The sequence below is a fragment of the Naumovozyma dairenensis genome, chromosome 2 (genome assembly GCF_000227115.2).
Source record: "Naumovozyma dairenensis CBS 421 chromosome 2, complete genome".
NCBI classification, from domain to species: Eukaryota; Fungi; Ascomycota; class Saccharomycetes; order Saccharomycetales; family Saccharomycetaceae; genus Naumovozyma; species Naumovozyma dairenensis.
In genome coordinates, this window is record NC_016480.1 from 943,664 (window position 1) to 965,260 (window position 21,597).

General features: G+C 35.4%; 8 protein-coding genes across 8 annotated transcripts; 1 reads left to right on the top strand and 7 right to left on the bottom strand.

Moving 5' to 3' along the window:
• Positions 1-2,298: 2,298 nt before the first annotated feature.
• RPI1 (Rpi1p) lies at positions 2,299-3,624 on the top strand (the record flags this gene model as incomplete). Its single annotated transcript, XM_003668605.1, has 1 exon — positions 2,299-3,624. One exon carries the CDS (start codon positions 2,299-2,301, stop codon positions 3,622-3,624), a length of 1,326 nt encoding a protein of 441 aa, XP_003668653.1.
• A 657-nt stretch (positions 3,625-4,281) lies between these two features.
• Positions 4,282-5,997, bottom strand: NDAI0B03770 (MFS transporter; the record flags this gene model as incomplete). Its single annotated transcript, XM_003668606.1, has 1 exon — positions 4,282-5,997. One exon carries the CDS (start codon positions 5,995-5,997, stop codon positions 4,282-4,284), a length of 1,716 nt encoding a protein of 571 aa, XP_003668654.1.
• Positions 5,998-7,249: 1,252 nt separating this feature from the next.
• Positions 7,250-8,476, bottom strand: POG1 (Pog1p; the record flags this gene model as incomplete). Its single annotated transcript, XM_003668607.1, has 1 exon — positions 7,250-8,476. One exon carries the CDS (start codon positions 8,474-8,476, stop codon positions 7,250-7,252), a length of 1,227 nt encoding a protein of 408 aa, XP_003668655.1.
• A 1,077-nt stretch (positions 8,477-9,553) lies between these two features.
• On the bottom strand, positions 9,554-10,891 carry SIM1 (putative glucosidase SIM1; the record flags this gene model as incomplete). The annotated part of the gene is made up of 1 exon (XM_003668608.1): positions 9,554-10,891. One exon carries the CDS (start codon positions 10,889-10,891, stop codon positions 9,554-9,556), a length of 1,338 nt encoding a protein of 445 aa, XP_003668656.1.
• Positions 10,892-12,233: 1,342 nt separating this feature from the next.
• On the bottom strand, positions 12,234-13,142 carry AYR1 (acylglycerone-phosphate reductase; the record flags this gene model as incomplete). Its single annotated transcript, XM_003668609.1, has 1 exon — positions 12,234-13,142. One exon carries the CDS (start codon positions 13,140-13,142, stop codon positions 12,234-12,236), a length of 909 nt encoding a protein of 302 aa, XP_003668657.1.
• Positions 13,143-13,653: 511 nt separating this feature from the next.
• On the bottom strand, positions 13,654-16,698 carry KGD1 (alpha-ketoglutarate dehydrogenase KGD1; the record flags this gene model as incomplete). The annotated part of the gene is made up of 1 exon (XM_003668610.1): positions 13,654-16,698. One exon carries the CDS (start codon positions 16,696-16,698, stop codon positions 13,654-13,656), a length of 3,045 nt encoding a protein of 1,014 aa, XP_003668658.1.
• A 1,145-nt stretch (positions 16,699-17,843) lies between these two features.
• NDAI0B03820 (uncharacterized protein) lies at positions 17,844-19,475 on the bottom strand (the record flags this gene model as incomplete). Its single annotated transcript, XM_003668611.1, has 1 exon — positions 17,844-19,475. One exon carries the CDS (start codon positions 19,473-19,475, stop codon positions 17,844-17,846), a length of 1,632 nt encoding a protein of 543 aa, XP_003668659.1.
• A 1,504-nt stretch (positions 19,476-20,979) lies between these two features.
• On the bottom strand, positions 20,980-21,555 carry NDAI0B03830 (60S ribosomal protein uL6; the record flags this gene model as incomplete). The annotated part of the gene is made up of 1 exon (XM_003668612.1): positions 20,980-21,555. The coding sequence occupies one exon, from the start codon at positions 21,553-21,555 to the stop codon at positions 20,980-20,982; it is 576 nt and encodes a 191-aa protein (XP_003668660.1).
• Between the last annotated feature and the right edge of the window lie 42 nt (positions 21,556-21,597).

Consider the following 21,597-nt stretch of genomic DNA (forward strand, 5'->3'; position numbering starts at 1 on the left):
CTCACTTAAGAAAACCCGTAGGGATCACGTACTTTTTTACATCACTTCAGGAAGAATTTGTCTCATCATAGACAATAAGTAAGGGACGGACTTACAGTGAATTTTATGTGCCTTCGGCTAAACAATAAGTTGTTCTTTTTATTCTTCCCTGGAAAACCCTTGGAATGTGAATACATGATTTCAAGTTTATTGCAGAGAAGATCTTGGAGAAGTATAAAAGTTTGATGAAACATGAATTGACAATAGATAAAGGTTAATCTTTTTCTCCCAGGTATTGTTATGAGAAATGGTACTGCTCTTTGAAGAAGGGCAGATTCCCCAAACCTGGATGTAGAACAATGTTACATAATACAACACCAAACGAACCAGGTGCAGTTGCGGTGCTTGATCTATATGCGGAGTCTACTACCTACGTACGGGCGAACGGCGTTTGTAATGGAGGTCTTTTTATTAATTCCTTTTACATGCAATTAAATTGTGCTGTTTTTTTTTTGTTCGGCATGTTGAATATTTTAACGTGCCTGTGAAGTGAAGGTATACATGCTTTTTCCCCCTTCACCAGTTGAGAATGGTTTGAGGAAGACATGGGATGGATTGAAAATGTTTTCTACCCCCGTCAAAAATAGGCCTATTCCACCACCTCTTTTTCAACACCCAGATCAAAAATGACCGTCCCCTGCCCCAACTAAAATAAAAATTTTAACCCCACCCCAACCTCCATTTATAAAAATTTGAATATATCTTAACAATGTGCCTGTTACCCTGATTACCACTCATTTTAAAAATATTACGGTTATTATCTCTACCCCTGAAACTTCTTGGGCCTCGGTAAAAAAACATTAAAAAATTTCCCCGGTTTTAGACCTTAGTTTGACCTGTTTCATTCTAAAGGCAGCCCTTTTTTAGCTCAAGGGTTTTATATTAGGAAGAGGCACTTTCCTATATATAACAATAGAGTATAAATGGAGACAATGAAGGGTTGAGTATAAGCAAATTTAGAGTAATAACTTCTACTAACTAATATAAGCTTGGTGATTCGAAGGATATAATCGTAGAAATTACTGGCCATTAAATATGTTGACAGAACCCTTCTCATATTTTATTAAGCTTCCCGGGCTCTGAAATCCAAGAAATTTTGATTACCATGTGAAGGGATAAAAAACCCTGTACGTATGTATAGCTCGTTAGTTCCTGGGAAGTAAAGAGCGAAAGAACCGCACCAATAACCAATTGAAAAGCGAGTGGTTGAGGTAGGGTGTACCGTTGTTATGGCCGTAACAAATACGTTATCTTGCCTTTGTCAACAACCCGCTCAATACGTAATTTACAGTGCCCTTGAATTACTCTTAAAGTTTAGCATCCAAGTTAGCGGCGGCGGAACCGTATGTCTATTATGCTCACAAAACTAGCTGCCGGTTTATTCGCATTCAAACTTTGCCCATAACATCCCGCTTCTGATACAGAGGGGAGGGGAGGGGAGGGAAGTTTCCTTCCGCTTCCGCTTCCGCTTCCCACAGAAAAACACGGCCGCTTCTCAACGGTTCAAATTCCTGTTCCAATTGTTATTCCCCCATCGGTCGGTTCCTTTGGAAGATGACAATCTTTGCCGACAGTATGAACATTAGAATGATCTTTAAGCACGAGCAGGAAACATCAGCATCAGAATCAGAATTCGCTTACTTAAGCCTTCTCTCAAAGAGATGTATATACTTCATCTATCAGTTTAAACTTAAACTTTCTACTTCCGCACTTCTACTTAAAGAAGAAGAAACCTTTTCATACTATTTTGTATTACGTACGTTAACGTTTACTGTCTGCTATACTAGAAGTCCTCTAAGCCATCCGAACTTTGTTTGTCAAAAAAGCCTTTGAACCTTCTAAAAATTGTGCGTTTTTCACTCTTCTATCACAGCATAAATTTCAACGTATTTGTTGTAGCCACATCTACAATTTCTACTCAGTAAATCGTTACTATATCCCAAAACTATCGGAACCATCAAATATTCGCAAAAGAGAACTTATAACTTTAAAGACATAGCAACGGAAAATACACAAGTAAACAAAAAACCATAATAGCCTGGCGAAGCATTTTCAGACGTTTAACGCAAGGTATAAACAAAATCAAGATAAATAGAACAAAATAGTCTCATTATCTTTTCTTTTTTTTAAGTAAGTTATCAACACAACAAATAATAAGATTTTCTAAGTCGGTGGAAGTCGTCCCCCCCCTTTATTTGTTGACAAAATAATTGATTCAGAAATACAGAATTTTTGCATTAAGGTTAGACATTAGTAAAAATGGAGGCTAACAGAAACACCTTTTCGCTTCCTCATGAAAATGAACAGAATAGAATCGATCACTTAACTAATCCAATAACAACATCACAACCAAATTTCCCAAATTCTCTAAATAATGATTCAACTTATTCAAACCAAATACTGAAGAATAAAGATGGAAATATGAACACCCAAAATAATATTAACCCGAATCTAACGGGATCCGACCTAGATAACAACGGGAATAGTGATAGTACCAATAATGAAAATAACGTGAATAGTACCAATAATGCAAACAATAACGATAATGATAATGATAATGACAACGATAACGATGATGACGAAGAATCTCCATCGTATTCTATAGGCACACAAGATCAACCATCTGGCAGTAATAACATAAATATGTCATCTCAACATGTAAAACATACTAGGAAAAAATGGAGAGAACCAGAAGATATCTCATTCTTGAAAGTTATCTTAAATAATGCTCAATTATTAACATATGTGGAATATTTTAAACCAATGAAAAACTTTTGGATAAAATTATCACAAATATTAAGACAGGAATATGGTTATGATAGAAATTCTAGACAATGTCATGATAGATTCAAAGTATTATATCTTAAAGCCATCAAACTGAGAGATCTTCAAGCTGAAACTATCCCAAATTATAATCCTCAAACAAATAATAATTTGAAAGCTAATACAGAATTAGAATTTAGATTACTTCAGTTGTTAAATACATTTAATTATCATAATGGGACTATTATATTGAATTCTCCTGTCACTTTAGCTGCAGAAACAGATAATAAGAGTCAAATTCCTTTCGTGAATCAAAACTCTAATACAAATCCTCTACGGCCAAACGGTTTTGATCATCCTAATGGTTCAAACCCTAACGCTCTTAATTTTTCAAATTCAAATGATCAATTGACAAAATTGTCAAGTGCAACTCCTGTAAATCAATTTGCCACACAAGCATCGAGGCCGCCACTGATTGGATCGCAAAGAAACAATCAATTTATTCAACCTACACAATCACCTGACCCACAATATCGAGATCCACAAATTAGAATCATTGAAGATTTAAAAGAACAAATTACAGCTTTACGAAATGATATTAATGTCTTAAATACAAGGTATCAAGAACAAGCAAATTATATTCAAACAATTTGGTCTATTATTCAACCGCAAAACCAACATCAACCACCTCAATTAACACCAGCTCCTACTTTATCATATGCAACAACAACATCTTCTACTCAATATCCACAATATGACCCTAATACAGGTTCCGCTCAAGATAAATTCCCATCTTTAAGAGGATTCCAAAGGGAACATTAAAAATATAAGTTTAAATCTTCCCCTTTCACTCTCCTTCATGGCCATTCCATTTCTGTTTGAAGAAATTGTATCAAGGAATACTGGAAAATATTCATTGAAAATTACTGACCCGCAGAGTACGAATTGAAGGGAAAAAACAATATTCCATATCTATATTATGTTATTTACGTCATAGACCATCCCCAAATTCTATATATATCACTATTCACCCAGTTGTTTCATATTTTTTGTCAAAAAAACAACAAAAATTGACCAAGAACGGCATTGAGTTGTTTTATTCCAACCTTTATTCAAATCCTAAAAAAAATGTTGTATTATTACTGAATTCTTATCTAGCTTTTATATACTATTTTTATTTCAAATCATATTGATTTTGGTAAATTTATTGTTTGGATTTTTTCTTCGTCTGCATAATTCATGCTCTTAGCAAGTATTTTTGTTTCATATATCTTTTTCTTTCTAGATAAAATCATACATATTCGATTATGAAGCATACAATCGAAAACTACATTTTTTCTGTAAATACGAATTATTGCTATTAGAATATATTCTTATTAGATTTTATTAAGTGTTATATTAATATATATTTGAAAAAAAATCTTTGAATCCTGCAGTTTCTTTTATTTCTTTTTTTCTATCAGTGTTTGTGTCATACAATTAAACTGGTGATTTAATAGAATCAACATTTTTACTTATAAGCAAAGCTTCTTCTTCCTTCCGTCTCTTCAATGCGAGAGCTTTACCATGTCTTATTGGGAATAAAAGTAATAAAGATGACGAAGCGGCTAACGCACCTAAAAATGTAAACACCCCACCATATGTCATTGCAATAGACATCTTACTTAAACATGCGATAAGAATAGCTGACATTAAACATCTGAAAAGATTTAAACAGGCAGTCGCAGTGGAAGATTTAGATGGGAAAAGATCAACAATCAATGTAGATGAGAATGTCAAAATACAATTGGAAAATAATGATCCAAACCCACTGGTAACAAGAACTGCTGCTAATGGTGCCTTCACTGATATACACCAACCAAACGAAACATACCCAGAAGCACTTAACAATAATGTTACTAATGCCGGTTCTAATCTTGCTTTGAAAATGTTGAACGTATATTTAGAGTCTGTTGCTATAATCTCTCTGACCGCATCAATATCATGATTGTTTTGTTCGAGCAATACGGCTTCTTGTTCCTTTATCCATTTGTTATGTGCTGCCATTCTTCTTCTATAAATCCAATTTAAGTATCTACCTGATGTTACCACACTGATCAGAGTACAAATACCCGAAGGTAAATAACATAACCCAATTTTTGCAACTGTTAACCCATATCTTTTACTTAAAACAGTGGACAATGCAGTTTGATGTACCGTATTAGTTGAAAATTGCAATCCTGCGACAAATAATAATATGGTAACTTCTGGAATAGTTAAAATCTTGAATGAAGCAAAAATATTTACATTAATATGTGGTTCTTTGGTTTCTAAATCCGGGTTGTCTAAATGAAGTTTCCTCCTCAAAGGTGGGAAATATAAACTTGGTGCTCTGCTTATTCTATTTGGAGGCATAATGGATCCGTTCCCAACAACTGTCCTCTTAGTTTCAGGTAAGATAATTATAGATGCAACTAGACATACCCCGGAACCAATGGCTAGGAACCAAAAGATAGATCTCCAACTCCATGTTGCAGATAAACCAGCACCGATTAATGCACCGAAGGCGGAACCGATAACTTGGAAACCAGAAACATAACCAACATACCCACCTCTTTCTGCCCTCGTAGTAATATCACCCATAATACCACTGTTGATAGCAATAACTGGTGATATCCCAGCAGCTTGAAGACATCTTAAGACAATAATTTGTGCATAAGTATGAGAACATGCAAGACCAATACATGCACAACAATAAACTAAGACTGATGATAGAACGACTGGTCTTCTTCCCATAGAATCTGCTAAACCACCCATAATACTTGGTGCGATACCTTGGAAAATGAAATAAACTACCACTGTAATGTTGACCATTTCTTCTGTGATATTAAACTCGTTTTCAATTACAGATAAGACAGGATAATATATAGCACCGGCAATGGAAGAGAAGAACCCAGTGAAGGCACATTGTATCACTAAGATCATTTTCTCTGTTGTACCAAATCGAGAATAAGGTGGAGATGCGATATCTGGCTCATTTTGATTTGACTTCGTTTGACATAGTTGATTTTTTGGATTGATATCGGATATATTGATTACACTTTCATCATCATCGTCGTTATGATATGATCTAACTTTATGTGTATATCCGTCACTTGATCTTGGTGTTATATCAACTTTTTCCTGTTCATTTAATTTATCAATTTGTTCCGACATTTAGCAAATAATGTCGATCAAAAATGGTTTTTTTCAATTTAATATTGTATTTAATATAGTGTTTGAAAACTCTCCATATTTTATTTATTATGTTACATATACTAAGAATAAGATAAAGAACTCCATAACTATTTTATACGTAGTCGTTCACTAGGGGATGAGCTGAGAGATTTGGTTAATCTTCCTTCCATATATATATATTTTCTCTTTTTGAAATTTTTCATTCGGAGGAAAAAAATATGCCAAGAAAATCTTGAACTACGGGCTTATCACGGGAGAGAATCCAAATAAACTCTGGATAATAAAGAAGGAGTAATTTAATCACTCACGTCCGTAGCTGCCAATATACAACAAGTATGTAAGCTGTCCCTCCCAAATTGTCTGCTTAAGTGGCTTAATGAAATATCATCCCTGGTAAATGTAGGGCATCTCATATTATTGTTATTGTTAGCGTTTGAACAATGTTCGGAAGAAAATACGGAAGTGGCCGAGAACAGTTTCCATTATTTTTACCCCTCGAACTTCCCATCCGAATAAAATTGACGTAATTTTTCTTCTATTTCTACCCCATATTCTTCCGCTGTATGTGGTGTAGGGGTGTTACTTTTATTTCGGTTACTATTATTCCGAAAATCGGAATTAGTTTACCCCATTTTGACACATTCCATTTCCGAACCTCGGAGAACTCATTTTGTAACATTAACTATGGCGAAAACGCAGTTACTTCAGCGGCATTATTATTACATACAATAAACTTACGCAAGTCTTTAGTGATTGCATTTTTCTTTTCTGTTGTTACATATATTATGAAAAAAATAAAGTCTGAAATTTTGAATAATCATGAATTTTCTACCCCCGAATAATTCAGTAGAAATCGATGAGGTAAAGAGATAACTTTTGTTAATATGCGTATATATATATATGTATATGTTAAATGATATGATTAGCTGAAAAGAAAAAATAGAAATACAAAATTGGCATACCTAATCGAGTGGATGTCCAAAATATAGTGGGATCGTTGAAAATGAAAGATATAAGTGATATGGTGGGCATGTTATGGAGTAATGAATACGTCCGCATGTGGTGCTGCAATGACGTACTTCTTTCGTATTATCATGGGAACCAAAGGGTTAAAATCAACGACAATTACTTTTATTTACAATGTCATTGGAATCCATTAATGCAGATTCTTAAGATGTCTGCGTAAGATTTTCTACCACATGAAATTATTAACGACGTTCGCTATTGAGCGTTATGTTGGTGGAGGATGCTTTTGTGTATGTATTAAAAAATCAACTGGCCTGCCAGGTAAAGCTACTGGACCTTTCTGTGGAGATTTATTTCCAGGGTTTGGCATCAATACTGTAGCACTATGAGATCTTCGGTGACTGAAATGATTAGGTGGATGCGTTCCTTGCGGATATATTTGCTGTCTATCAGCATAAATGTGTCCCGGGCTATTATTCTGGGACAGTACCTGTAGCTGCGGTGGAGGTAATTGATTTTCGAAAGCTATCAAATGTGGCGGGTTAAAATGTGTATCTGATCTAAAAACCGTCCCAGGGGGAGGAATGGCGATGTGGTGTGGTCGACTATCAGTATATTGCGATACTGCTGATGATTTCCCCGTGAATGAGGAATTTGCATATGTTTCAGTTATTGTGCGTAGTTTATTTGCATCTGATGAAGGAGATGGATTATGACGATTATTTGACATAGGTTGTTGATAGAGGTTTGGTGCAGGAGGATATTGTTGTTTGCTCCATTGTCCTGGTAGATACTGTAGATTAGGCGGCTGTATTGATAAAGGTTGGCCATTCGGAAGTAAAGGAATCATGGGTGCTGTATAATATGGTTGGTAATAACCTGGTTGTTGGCCTATACAACGCCCTTGAGGAGCGTGTGGATCTTGTTGTTGACTAATTATATGTAGATTCTCCTGATTTTCTGATATCGGTGTGATCTCGGATCTATACCTTCTATGGCCTCTAGGGCTTGGTGACCGGGAGGTTTCTATTCTCCGTTTTTTAGTAAGTACTGGATCAGAAGTATTTGCGCTACCTGGATGAAAGATTGTCTTGATTGTATCAACAGTGAGATTAGCGTTCTCTTGGAAATTGCCTAATATTTGCTCGAGTTTATCCAGGTTCGCCTTTCGAAGTTCTTCAACTTTTTTTTGTTCTCTTGTCAATCGTATTTCCACATATTTATCAAACACTTGGGATTCAATTTGTCCAAACTTTGAAATATCCTTAATCCCCAATTCTTCGAGAATCAAGTTTCGAAAAGTATCGACTGTATTGCTGGTATCCTCAGTCGTCGATGATAGAGCTGTAGTTGTTGGGTTAGGGGTATAACTTGTTGAACGATTTGAACTTGTCTCCAACGTTGATGTCTCTTGGTTACTATTTTGCTGTAGTTCTCTACTAGGGATGGTGTTGCTATTTGTTTGATTAGTTTGACTCTTTGGTAACGTCATATGCTATGCTGTTTGGAAGGGGATCTTCTTTTTCCTTAAATCCAATTGGTAAATATAGAAGTATATATTCTACTCAGACTTTTTGTATCAATTTTCATAGAAATGTTGTGCCGCTTTATCTTATTGTATACTTGGATTCTTTTTCTTTTTCCTACTATATTTGTAGTCCTAGAGGTTAATTATGGTCTGCTCCACTTTTGCCTAACAAAGATCCTCGAAGTCTAAAGACGAGTCGCAAAAGATTCAGAATATAATAGAAAGATTGCCAAAAAGGAAACTTTTTCGCAACTGTTTTATAATAGATACAAACGATCAAGGGGTGCTTTGAAGGTTTGTTTTTTGTTTCTCTAAATGGTAATCCAGATCAATAGGCAAGAACTGTGTTATATCACATATACTTGACTACCAACTACCTATTTGATTAAGTTTACGTTTCTTGACAGTTCCGCTTTTGGTTTAGTCTACGCGGCTGGACCCTATTACGCGCGACAGCAAATACAGGCAGACGTCTGTGAATTGGAACTACACAAGGAAACACGTCAGGTTTTCCTTCCTATTAGGGAAATAGATTTACAAAAACCAACTTTATTATTTGAAGCACAACGGTTTCTTATTCTTGCATGGTTTCCTCATGGCTTACATAATTCATGCTCAATTATGTAAATTATGTACATTTAATATATTATATTCTGATATTTCCTGATTCTTTTTCTTTAGATATAGGAGTTTCTTCATATGCGCATACTCCGGGATGTATCCTTATTGTTACCCCTTTCAAAGGGAAGTTCCATCCATGCAGTAATGTTTCTATGCAGCATCTAAATTAAACGATGGAAGAAAATTTGTTGAGTTCAAGAATATCTACTGATTTCCATCGATTAATATTATGCGAGAAACTTTGAATCACAAAACTATCCCCGATAACAAAGGATATACAGCCAAAAAATGCAGAAAAGCAGACAATGTTACTTTATGTCTAGAAGCGGGCTTTATGCCGGATATACGTTTCCTATATGTTTTTAAGATTTATTGTTATCTTGTTGCTTTTAATTTGTTATTTAAAGTAAACGTGTCTTTTTAATTATATAGTACAAATTTAGCTCTACCGGATGTAACTGCAACCGTACATCCGTCAGAACCCCCGGAGAAACTACCATTTTCGTAATAACACTCCCCATTAACTGTCGATTGATCATCGGCGGCCACAATCTTCACATTGAAATTCAATGGTGATCCATTATTTGGGTTAGGTATTAGAGATAAATAACTAATACCACCAGTGGAACCAGCACCGAAATTCAATGGAGCCCAATTACCGACTCCTGATCCACTATCACCCCAAATACATCCATCTTGAACGGAAACACCAGCATTATTAACATAATATTGAGCAGAAGTTTTCATTCCTTGCCATGAATAGTATGTATCTTGATCGACAACAGTCAAAGGCAATGAATTTCCAGCGGTAACAAAAGTAGGAATAACCATATTTTCAGTACCAGGATAATCCGTTCTACAAATTGCAACATCTTGACTTAATTCAGAAACGACGATAGCGGCATCAACCCCCCATTCGCACAAATAATTCGAATCAGTATTGGAACGATATAAGTATCCATTTTGACAAAGTAACCCACCAACAGATCTACCGTCGGAAGGTTGGTCAGATGGCCATTGTGTCTTGGACATACCAGGTTGACAAGCGTACGAACAGTATGAACCTTCTGCACATGATCCACCCGTAGATGTGTCCGTGTTTTCAACACCGGACCAGCCACCTTCGTTTAACCAATCGACAGAAATGACACCTTGACCGGATGGAAATTGACTGCAGCGGATCGTACCATCTTGGAATTCACTTGTTGGACCTGAAAAGGATGATAAATCACCGTAATAACTGCCTGAATTTGAAGAAGATGACGCTGATGACGAAGCATCTGCAGTAGAAGCTTGTGCTGTGGATGTAGTAGTAGGTATTTGCACAGCTTGTTCGGTAGAAGTGGTTTGAATTTGTTGTGTAGTAGAAGTTGTTTGCTCTTGATTTTGAATTTGTTCTTGAACTGTGGTAGGTTCCCCAGCAGCAGTAGGAATAGTAGTTGGAGTATTAGCTATAGTAGAAGCTTTAAAAGAAACATCTTCGATAGCGTTGACAGGCTGCAGAGTGGATGTTGGTACAGTAGTAGTAATAGCAGTTTGTTGATTCGCCTGAGTGACAGTATTACCTTTATTATCAACCAAAACAGTTTCGTAAACGTATTCGACAGCGATGGCTCTTTTATGTTGATGTCCTGATGTGGTCACAGTTGTGGTACAATCTTTAGATAGTTTGTCGAAAGCGAAAAATGGTAAGGCAGTGACAGTAGTACTAGTGCCAATTAAAGATATGGCGGCTACTAGTGATGCATTAATCTTCATGATTGTAATTAGCGAATTTCTTGTGTCTTTTTTAGTGATGATATATATTTGGTTAAAAAGCTTTCAACGGTACAAATGGAAAAGAAATATTAAACGTATGGAAAAAAAGTGAATGTTCTATTTTTTGATCTGTACACTTTTTTATATTGGTGCCAGCAAAGTGCCTTTGGGGAATTAAAATATCTTAAAAAAAATCATCTAATTCATTCTTTCATAAGGAAAGTGTTTTTTATATAGGTACTTGGGTAAAGAATTAAAGGAACGGTTGCAAAGGAGCATTGAGGTAAATCCTGAGAGAGGAAGGTAGTTGAGGTACCGATACTTGGAGTTTAACTTTAATGTTTATGGTTCAGCATCTTTTCACTCAAGTATCTTCGAGAAACCAGCCTTTTTCATGAATCTCGTTATAAGACGCGAAATGTTTAAAGGAACACGAAAAGTGAGACCGCGTCTTTTGCTAGGTGCCGGCCCGTAATACGTAATAGTCTTAACAGAGATTGATGATACACTCCGCAGAGAAAATGCTTGGAAGAAATTGGAAACAAGCTTGGCACAATACATGACGTGGCTTGGCGTGGGGGAAATACTGAAATAATTTGTAAGGTAAGAGATGCTTACCTTCAATACATAAAGGGATGCCTTTTTTCCACCAGAATGACGTCGGTTCTGGGAAAATCTAGGTTCCCTTCAATTATTTCAGGTGATAGATAATTCAAGAGGATCACATTAGTCGCAATTTTTAGTAATCTTCAAAATAAAGTACATAGTTTGACACTATTGATCTTCCTGATTGAAGCACTTAATTAGTTGATACTGGTTGGTTTTACTAATATTCTATTTTGTATAATTATGATCCATTGTGTAATAACTATTGTTATTTTTAGCCATATCTCAAAAATTATTGTAAAATACTTGACATAATGCCGGAATCTCGTTTGTATTATGTTTTGGATTATATGTAAGAAGATAAAATAGCTCAGCCTCAACCAGTTTTTGGAAATTACTAGTACCGAGCACGAACCTGTAAAACCATGCTCATAAGCTTTTGTTTCTATTAATAGAAAGTAACAAAGTTAAATTACCTCATTCTTAACACTGTTAAAATTCCTGCTTTATTTACTATTGAATGCGCATAGCAACTTCTCTAACAAAACTATAAACTGTTGTACTACACTACTCAACAAAACTTACCAATTTTTGGTAGGAATACCTGAATATAAAGTATTAAAAAATAAAACATGTATGTATATATATAGTTAGCAATATATCTCCAATTATTTTTGTCGTATTCAAATTCATACCTCTTCAATGATAAAGGTAATATAAGAACTTAATAGGATCTTTAGGCACTCTTACGCTTTAGTCTTTCTTCATCCGTTGAATCTAAAGCTTCAAAGACTTTATCTAACTTAAAATATTTTTTTAATCCAAATTCTAATATCCTATAAGGAACCAATAGCATGATGAAAGACATAACAGTAGCCAATTTTCCTCTGTATATATCAACAGGGTCACTTCCGCTCATAATGTCCTTAACTAACTTCTTAGCATAGACATCAGCAGGCATTGGATGACTTTTCTTTGCCATTAATTGGCGATTCTTGAAGGCTTCTTGACCTTCAGCAAAATTGAAAACGGAAGTCTCTGGCAAAGGTCTTGTATCTGCGATATTACTCTTGACAGCACCAGTAACAGCATTGATCACTCTCACACCAAATGGTTTCAATTCCAAATGCAACACACGGGCATATTGGTGGATTGCAGCTTTAGTGGCTGAATAAATACTACCGAAGGGGAAAGGAGTAATACCAGCTAATGATCCCGTGAAGACAATTGTACCCTTCGCATTGATTAAAAACTGGGATAATTCACGGCACATGTTAACATGACCAAAAACATTGACCTTAAAACATTGTTCCATTACATCATTGGAGACATCTAAAGCAGGGAAAGTGCAACTTTGGCCAGCATTGTTGTACAGTAAATCAAGTTTCTCATTTGGTAAATTCTCGGATAAGAATTGTTTGAATTGTGTTATTTCCTCAGGGTTAGAGATGTCCAACTTATGGGGTTTTATCACTGCGTTGGAGAATTCATCAACCAATTGTTGAATAGGATCTACTCTTCTTGCACAGGCATAAATTATGTAGTTGTTTTTAGCCAATTCATTGGTAATTTCGTAACCGATCCCAGATGATGCACCGGTCACCACCGCAATTTTCTTCAGTTTCTGCTGTTGAATTGATGACATTATAGCTAGTCAATTAAATATTCAATGATGTACTAAACCCAGCTTTTCCAAGATTGGAGGTTATTAGATCAGGAGTTCATGTAATTTGAAGCACTTTTTCTCAGTATATATGCAGATTTGTTTCATTGGGGAAATCCCTGCTGCAAGATTTAAGGGTGGCGCCGCGGAAGTAATTAGCAATGGCAACAAATTACAAAATTCATCGCCCTTTATCTCCAGTATATATCGATTACAAAAATATCCCCCTAAATTAACCCCGGGAGGGTAGGCCTCTTTATTGCTTTATTGTATTTAGTTCAAATGAGAAGGGAGTTCGTTTGAGAATATAATAAATATTTCATATTGATTTCATTATTTAAGAATATAATACGTGATTAAATATATGTATATATAGGAAAGATTTGAGATCTCGTAATCATAACGTGACACGAAATTCAACATTTGGCCAGCTTTTGATTAATAGTATTTTTTGTAGAGTTTTCTGTCTTCGTTTTGGCTAGGGATAAAAAGTCTATTGTTGAAAAACATCCTTTAAGAAAGCTTCTTCTTCTGCAGCATGTAGAGCCTTAGAACCAGCCGCCACAGCACCACTTGGGTTCCTACCGCAATATCTGACAGTAAAGTCTTTATATGTCGTTTCATTCAATGTTGTCTTTAATCTAGGAGATACGAAAGACCAGGAGCCCATATTCAATGGCTCTTCTTGACACCATACAATTTCTTCTAGATTTGGATAGGAGTTGATTGCATCTCTTAATTGTGCAAATGGGAATGGATGTAATTCTTCGATTTTCATCAAAGCTGTAGTCTTATCACCAAGAGTTTCTCTCTTCTTATGTAAAGCAGTGTAGACTTGACCACTTAGTAAGACCAATCTCTTTGTTTCTTCTTTGGTACCAATTGCCTTACCATGTTCCACATCTTCAATGATCCATTGGAAACCACCTTCTGTAAATTCTTCTAAATTCGATCTAGCTAATGGATGACGTAATAATTGTTTAGAGAAGAAAAGTGCTAGAGGTTTACGGAATTGACGATGTTGTTGTCTTCTTATAATATGGAATAAGTTAGCTGGAGTTGTTGGGTATACAACTTGGAAGTTACAATCTTGATGTTGCCTTTGTAATTTTTCCTCAGATGGGAAATATCTTGGATCTTCATTAGCTAATTGTAAAAATCTTTCTAATCGACCTGATGAATGTTCTGGACCTTGACCATCATAACCATGTGGTAAAGATAAGATTAACCCGGATCTTTGTTTCCATTTTTGTTCGCCACCAGCAATAAATTGATCAATGATCACTTGAGCAGTGTTGGCAAAATCACCAAATTGGGCTTCCCACATTACTAAATATTCTGGAGAAGTCAAGGAATAACCATATTCAAATCCCATAACACCATATTCGGATAAGGATGAATTACAAATTGAGAAGTCTGCTTGTTTTTCACTTAAATGTTTTAATGGGATATAGGTATCTTCGGAATTTTGATCATGTAAAACTGCATGACGTTGAGAAAATGTACCTCTTTCAACATCTTCACCGGAGACTCTAACGTTATGTCCCTCCAAAGTTAAAGTTGCAAAAGCCAAGGCTTCACCAGTAGACCAATCAATACCTTCACCTTCACTAATCGATTTACCTCTGTTTGTTAAAATTCTTTTTAAATTTTTATGTACTTCGAATTTTTCAGGCCATGTTGATATTACTTTACCAATATTTTGTAAAGTTTCAGCTGGAACCTTAGTTGGATTATGTGGTAAAATCTCTGTTGCCAATTCCTTTGGTGACTTAAAGTCTTCCCAAGCAGCCGTTAACCATTCTCTTTGAGACGGAACATAGTCTTTACTCTTCTCAAATGCTTCTTCAAAAAGACTCCAAACCCATTTCTTATGTTCATCGATATCCTTCTGTGTGAAAGATCCTTCATTTAACAATTTTGCAGTATATACATCAATAACTGATTTTTGCTTAGCGATTCTCTTATACATTAATGGTTGGGTGAAAGAAGGCTGATCAGTTTCATTATGACCATGTTTTCTCCAACCCACAACATCGATGATAGCGTCAGTATGGAAGGTATTTCTCCATTCAGCAGCTAAGTTGAAAATAAATGTAACAGCTTCAATATCGTTTGCATTACAATGGAAAATTGGTGCATCAATAGCCTTAGCTAAATCTGAGGGATATGGTGTAGATCTTGCAAATCTTGGATCTGTTGTGAACCCGATTTGATTATTGGTAATAATATGGATGGTACCACCTGTAGAATATTCTGGTAATGTTAAGAATCCCATTGTTTCATAAACAACACCTTGACCTGCAAATGCAGCATCACCATGTAATAAGACACCTAATGCCTTAGTTTTATTTTCTAAATCACCTTTAGCATGTAATAATGCTCTTGTTCTACCTAATACAACCGGATCTTGTGCTTCTAAATGAGATGGATTAGCGACTAATGATAAGTTCACATATTTACCAGAAGTTGTTGGTCTTTGATAATTCATACCCAAATGATATTTAACATCACCGGACCCTTCAATGTCATCTCTTGTACTTGTACCAGTAAACTCTGAAAAGATAGATTCATTAGGTTTACGAACCACATTAGATAAGACATTCAATCTACCACGATGAGCCATACCTAAGACTACATCTTCGACACCCATTTCCACGGAACGATCAATCAAAGTCTTAATACCAGGCACCACAGCCTCTAAACCTTCTAAACCAAATCTTTTCTCATTGGGGAATTTAGTAGATAAGAAAGTCTCAAAAGAAGTTGCCCAAGTCAACCTATCTAAAATTTGTCTCTTTTGATCTACACTATATTTATAAGGATTTGGAATTTCAATTCTTTCCCTTAACCATTCGCATTTCTCCTTTGATGGAATATGAGTATATTGGATCCCATACGAGGAACAATACAATTTTTCCAAATGTTCAATAATTTCACCTAATGGCATCTTAGTGGGTTGACCATCTTTCCTAGCGAATCTAGGTAATATTCCTGGTCCCAAATTAATCTCTGTCTTCAAATCATTTTCATTGAATCCGTAATATTCCAAAGTTAATTCTTTAGGGATATGTTTAGAGGAGCTATCACCAAATGATAATCCCAATGGATCAATATGAGCTTTCAAATGACCTCTAACTTGATATGCTCTGCATAGTAATTGTACCTTTAGATGTAAGCTAACGTTTGCGTCCACATTACTTGCTACAGATCCTAATGGAGATTGTGGAGAAGATTGAGGAGTTCCAATTATGATTGGAGGAGCTTGGAATGCATTTGAAGCTGGAGTTTTCAAATTACCCATATTTTTGAAATATGCATCCCAAGAGACGTGGACTGAGGTGGGATCCTTTTGCCATGCTAAATACATTTCATCTATGTAAGAGGAGTTGGAAGTGGAAAGGAATGTATCTGTTCCAGTTGTAATATACCTTTGAGAAGAGTGAGTTAGTTTGTTGGAACATTGCTTGAGAAGAGCAATATTCACTAATGATCGTGAGCCTTTCCTATATACCGGATTTGTTATAGCTCTTAACATTTTTTTGTTTGGTTGTTATTGTTAGTTTTTTCTTGGATTTTTAATTATAATCACTTGCACTTAAAACTATTGAATAAAAATATGAATTAGAAACAGTGTATATCGTGATTAGTACAATAGTTTTTATCTGAATGGTTGAAATCGATATATGGATTAACCGACTGAAGTTCTTATTATCCGACCACGGTCGTAATTTTTATTTTATTTTATTATCTTAAAGTATCTAAAAGTAGAATGATATATTCCATATGTGGAAGAATAACTGAGCTTGCTGGATATATTCGAGAATATTACAACTTTTTTTGCCATCTAAGCTCTTAGGTGCTTTCCAATCTTCACTTGGATACTTTTACATAGTCCCTTAAGCCGGTATATGTTATGTATGCAACTCCGGCTTCTCGCCTTTTCAAAACTTCCAACGAATGAACTTCGCTTATTCCCTTTTCTGAAACCTTAAGGGCGCTTCAGCGCCTCACAATCATCCGCTCCCATTACATAAATGTTTAATTGTCTGTTTTGTTTGAGCTGAATGTCTCTCTCCCACCGCTTCCCATTAGCTAATTATTTCATTGATCAATCAATCAATCAATCAATCGGATTATCGAGGGGGAGAAAATCTGATTACACACGTAAGACACACATACGTACGGCAAGGCCAGCTGCTTTACATCCTTTTACCAAATGATTATTGGATGAGGACATCCACTTTTCCCACTAGACATAAAAACCGAGAAAAGGGTTACCCTCTGTGTGCAGGGTAGGAGCATCTTTGATTGTTGCTGGGGCGTGGTTATATGAGTGTAAAACAGTCAAAAAATGGTATTTTAGGTTGAGTTCATTGGATGATATATCAACATAAATAAATAAATAAATAAGCTTGAGGTTTGCATAGAAGGATATTTGTAGGAAATATATATATATATATATATGTATCAGCAATAGCCTATGTTCTGATTAGGTTATATCGGAAGCTTTTAGCACATTAAACCGCGATAAAAAGTCATGTGACCCAAAATAAAATGACATAAAAAAATAAAAAAATGACTTTCCTTACTATTTTCAACGAAATGAAAGACGTCCAACGAAAGGAAGACGTATTAGATACAGATCACTCACATTAGCTGCTGATGAGAATGCTGAAGCATTCAACTCAAATGGGGACGTATTAGCAATGGAAGGTATATCGGCGGAGCCTGAAAATGGGGGTTCAGGAAAAGTTTATTCTGGCAGCTAATTTGGAAGGATGTTAAATTCACTATCATGTTTACGAGATTCCCTCTTTTCAACACCTTTATAATTGAATGGAATTGTTCAACAGGATTTGTAGTAAATATTTCCCAATGAGGGCAGTCACGTTTCAATCTGGAAAAGGATCGTGGATTTTCAGTGAGTTTCTTGAAAGTCGAATTACCGGAATTCCTTTTACTTTCTGGAAATTTTTTTATCAATTCGTTGATAGATTCCTCATATACTTGCGGATCAAGTGTGTGGGTTGCTGCCTGGAATGCCTCTATCACTCTCCCCTTTGCGTTCCTGATTAAATTCTTAGACAAATGAGTGACACAAGTAAGTTCCTCTTTGCCATACTCTTCTCTGATTGCAGATTCGAGTCCTTTACCTTGGTCACACATGAAATTAGCAGCAGACCAGTCTAAATCAACGTTCCTTTTCAATGATTGGATGGTAATACGGCAAGCCTTTGTAGTTTCATGTGAGGTAGTGAACAAATGAGCTAAAGGAATTGACCTGTAATCGGTTGTCATACCGACAATGTTAATCAGGGTCCTAAAATGGCCTCGTAAAAATGTACCATCGATTAAAAAAATACCAGCAAACTCATTTCTAAGATTTGGGTTCAGTAGCTTGGTCGCAATAAACAAGCTATCAGGTTCAATATTATTGAAGATATATTTCAACGAATCCCTGATATACTTATCCATTGCAACACTATTTACATCAGGTGTCACGCTAACCGTCGTCATTTTAACAGCTGGAAATAAACCTTGTCTTGAAAAGCATTGTTTCATTACGTTAAAAGAACCATTTCCTGTCATAAGATGCTCTCTGTTATTGTCTTTTAATACATCCTCCAGTTCTTCAGATAGCCCCTCATCTACCACCTCCCCATCCTGTCTTTCTTCGTCTATGTCTTTATCTTCTTCTTCTACTCGAATAATCATACCTTCTACATTAGGATAATCAATATTACCAAAAACCCTCTTTTCTTCATCTACCGTGGAAAACATTCCTATCGAAATAAGGTCTCCATATAACACCAACAAACTAGAAATTGAAGCGACCATAGTATAGGAAGAATACTCTAAAGTTCGATTTCCAGCACCGAGACCTGAATTTTGAAGAGCTGTTTTGATTGCATTCGAAAGAAATCTGTTATGCTTATCAACCATTTCGTTCTTAGAAAGAATATTCTTACCCAATATCTCAGCGAGTTCAACACGTTTCTGCTCAATTCTATCAAAGTTCTCTGATATATTAAAAAACTCAGATATAAGTTTACTAACTAATCCTTTAATATTTTCTTCAATGCCTCTGGTATTAGTTGACCTAATAAAGATTTGGGACAGAGGTCTAGATGTTGTCACGAGCGCTTCCATGACTCTATTTATTCTAAGCCTTCTGAATTTTTCCACATAGAACACTACATTCAATTGTCTAGAGTCTGAACCAAACAGCTCATTGATTTGTTTTATTTTTGCCAATGTATCATTAATTTCTAATACGGTATATTTCTTACCCTTATTACAAAGCTTGGCCATGGCTTGTTAAGCATTAATTGGATACGCATATCAGGTTGACATTGCATAACATAAATGTTGCATAATAATTCATCAGAAGCAAAACCAGGTTTAAAAGCAGAAACTAAAGACTTGAACTTCTGAGCATGTTCACTAGCATTAGCACAATGACCTAAGTTCCATAATTCAGAGAAAGTCTCAAATGCATCAACTTCTTTAGTGAAAGGATCAGTGAAGATTTGGACAAATTCTTTATAAGGTAAAGCATAAAAATCTTGGTCTTTACCCGCTTGATCAAAGCAGATAAGTGCTTGATCAGTTAAGCATTCCACCAAAAATGCAATTTTTGATCTATCTTCCTTGATTCGTTTCAATAGGAAATGGTTCTTTAGTTAACTTAAAAACAACTTAATGTTCCAGTTAGCTTCCGGTTGTCCATTAAATTGGAAGTCTTTGTTGTTAGGGACATTACCAGGGATCTCACCTCTCAATTGACCTTGCTTTTCAAGATTATTTTCAAATTGGCAAACATGCTCTTCAGATTCATTCTCAGTGAATTTTGATATCAAGATGGCCATTCTTCCATGTAAGCTTATATTGAAGAGCATCACAGTAGTAGCAACTAAGTCTAAAATGATGATTGTCATTTTTAGACTTGAAGTCAGTGCGTTGTAAGGTCAAAAGCATATCACGAGAGACTAGATTAAACGCATCAATATATAAATCATTATATTATATATATATACATTTATTTATACAATTATCTAGATCTGAAGAAAGATAAGATTTATGGAATTTCCTTTGGGCCCACAACTTTTAGTAACCGTGCGATGTATAAATAAATGAATGTAAGTATTTCATCTGAACAGTGCGTATTCGAAAACATTGCCCTAATGCTTTAATTTTTCTCGAGTTACTTTCTTTGTTGAGAAAGTTGAAAATGGCTCAAAAAGTGGACACACTTGCTTCCCAACAGGATAGACTAGGTAACTTAACTTTCGATCAGCTAAACCGGGTTAACATCCTTCAGATACACCGACTAGAATCGATTCTTGTTCCCTTTATTTATTGTCTCGTTCTAATTACTTAAGTAACTCTTACAAGATTAGCAGCGTCAAATTATGGGCTTATATAATCAAAGAAATAGTACGAAATATAGTTCTCCTGAAGTATAATTCCTTACCAATTCCATTGGAGCCAGCAAGACTAAGCACACATAACATACTATACGTAGAACGGGAGACAATTTGTGAAAATAAATATATTAGAAAAGAAAGAAAAGAACAATGAACAAAAAAAAACAATAGTTGATGAATCGTAAAATTGGCTCTATATTAATTTGAGCTCTAGTAACGATTCATCCAGTAAGATCATTCCTCCTGAAAGGAAGTTCACTTACCAAGCAATCCCATGGAAAACTTTGAGATTTTTCCAAGGAACATAGTACCGATAATCTATATAGTCATATACAAACCTTTTTTATACTAATAATATTACATTTTCCCTCACTTAGAAACTTCAGAGCTTACATGTCTTCAACAATACAACCCTTGTGAGAAACATAGATACCATCTAGAAACTTACGAATATCCTTGTTTCTAACACGACAGATTTGTTGAATGTCAGCAGCATTTTGGGAAACGTTTTCAACAGAGTTACCAGATAAAACAATTTCATCCTTAACGTTAGTGGAGTACTCAATGTCAACACCTTCTCTAACTGGAACAGTTCTGACCTTCTTGTCACCTAAGAAATTTCTGATTTCAATGAATTTAGCACCATCTTTTTCAATTGTGTTAACATTGATTGGGAAATGCGCATAAACATATCTCATCTTGTACTTGAAACCCTTAGTAACACCAATAATCATGTTATCAACTAAAGACTTGACTGTTCTCAAAGCAGCAACGTGCTTTCTGTCACCATTGTGAACAGTGACCTTGATCAAATCCTTGGAGATCTTGTTGAAAGTAACATCAATGTGCTTCAAGTTCTTAGTCAAGACACCTCTTGGACCAGTAACCTTAACAATTCTGGATTTAATGTTAACAGTGACACCTTCTGGGATGGCAATGGATTGTTCAGTTTGGATGTATTTCATTTTTCCTGTTCGTTGGTGATATAGTTTTTCAATAAGCAACTT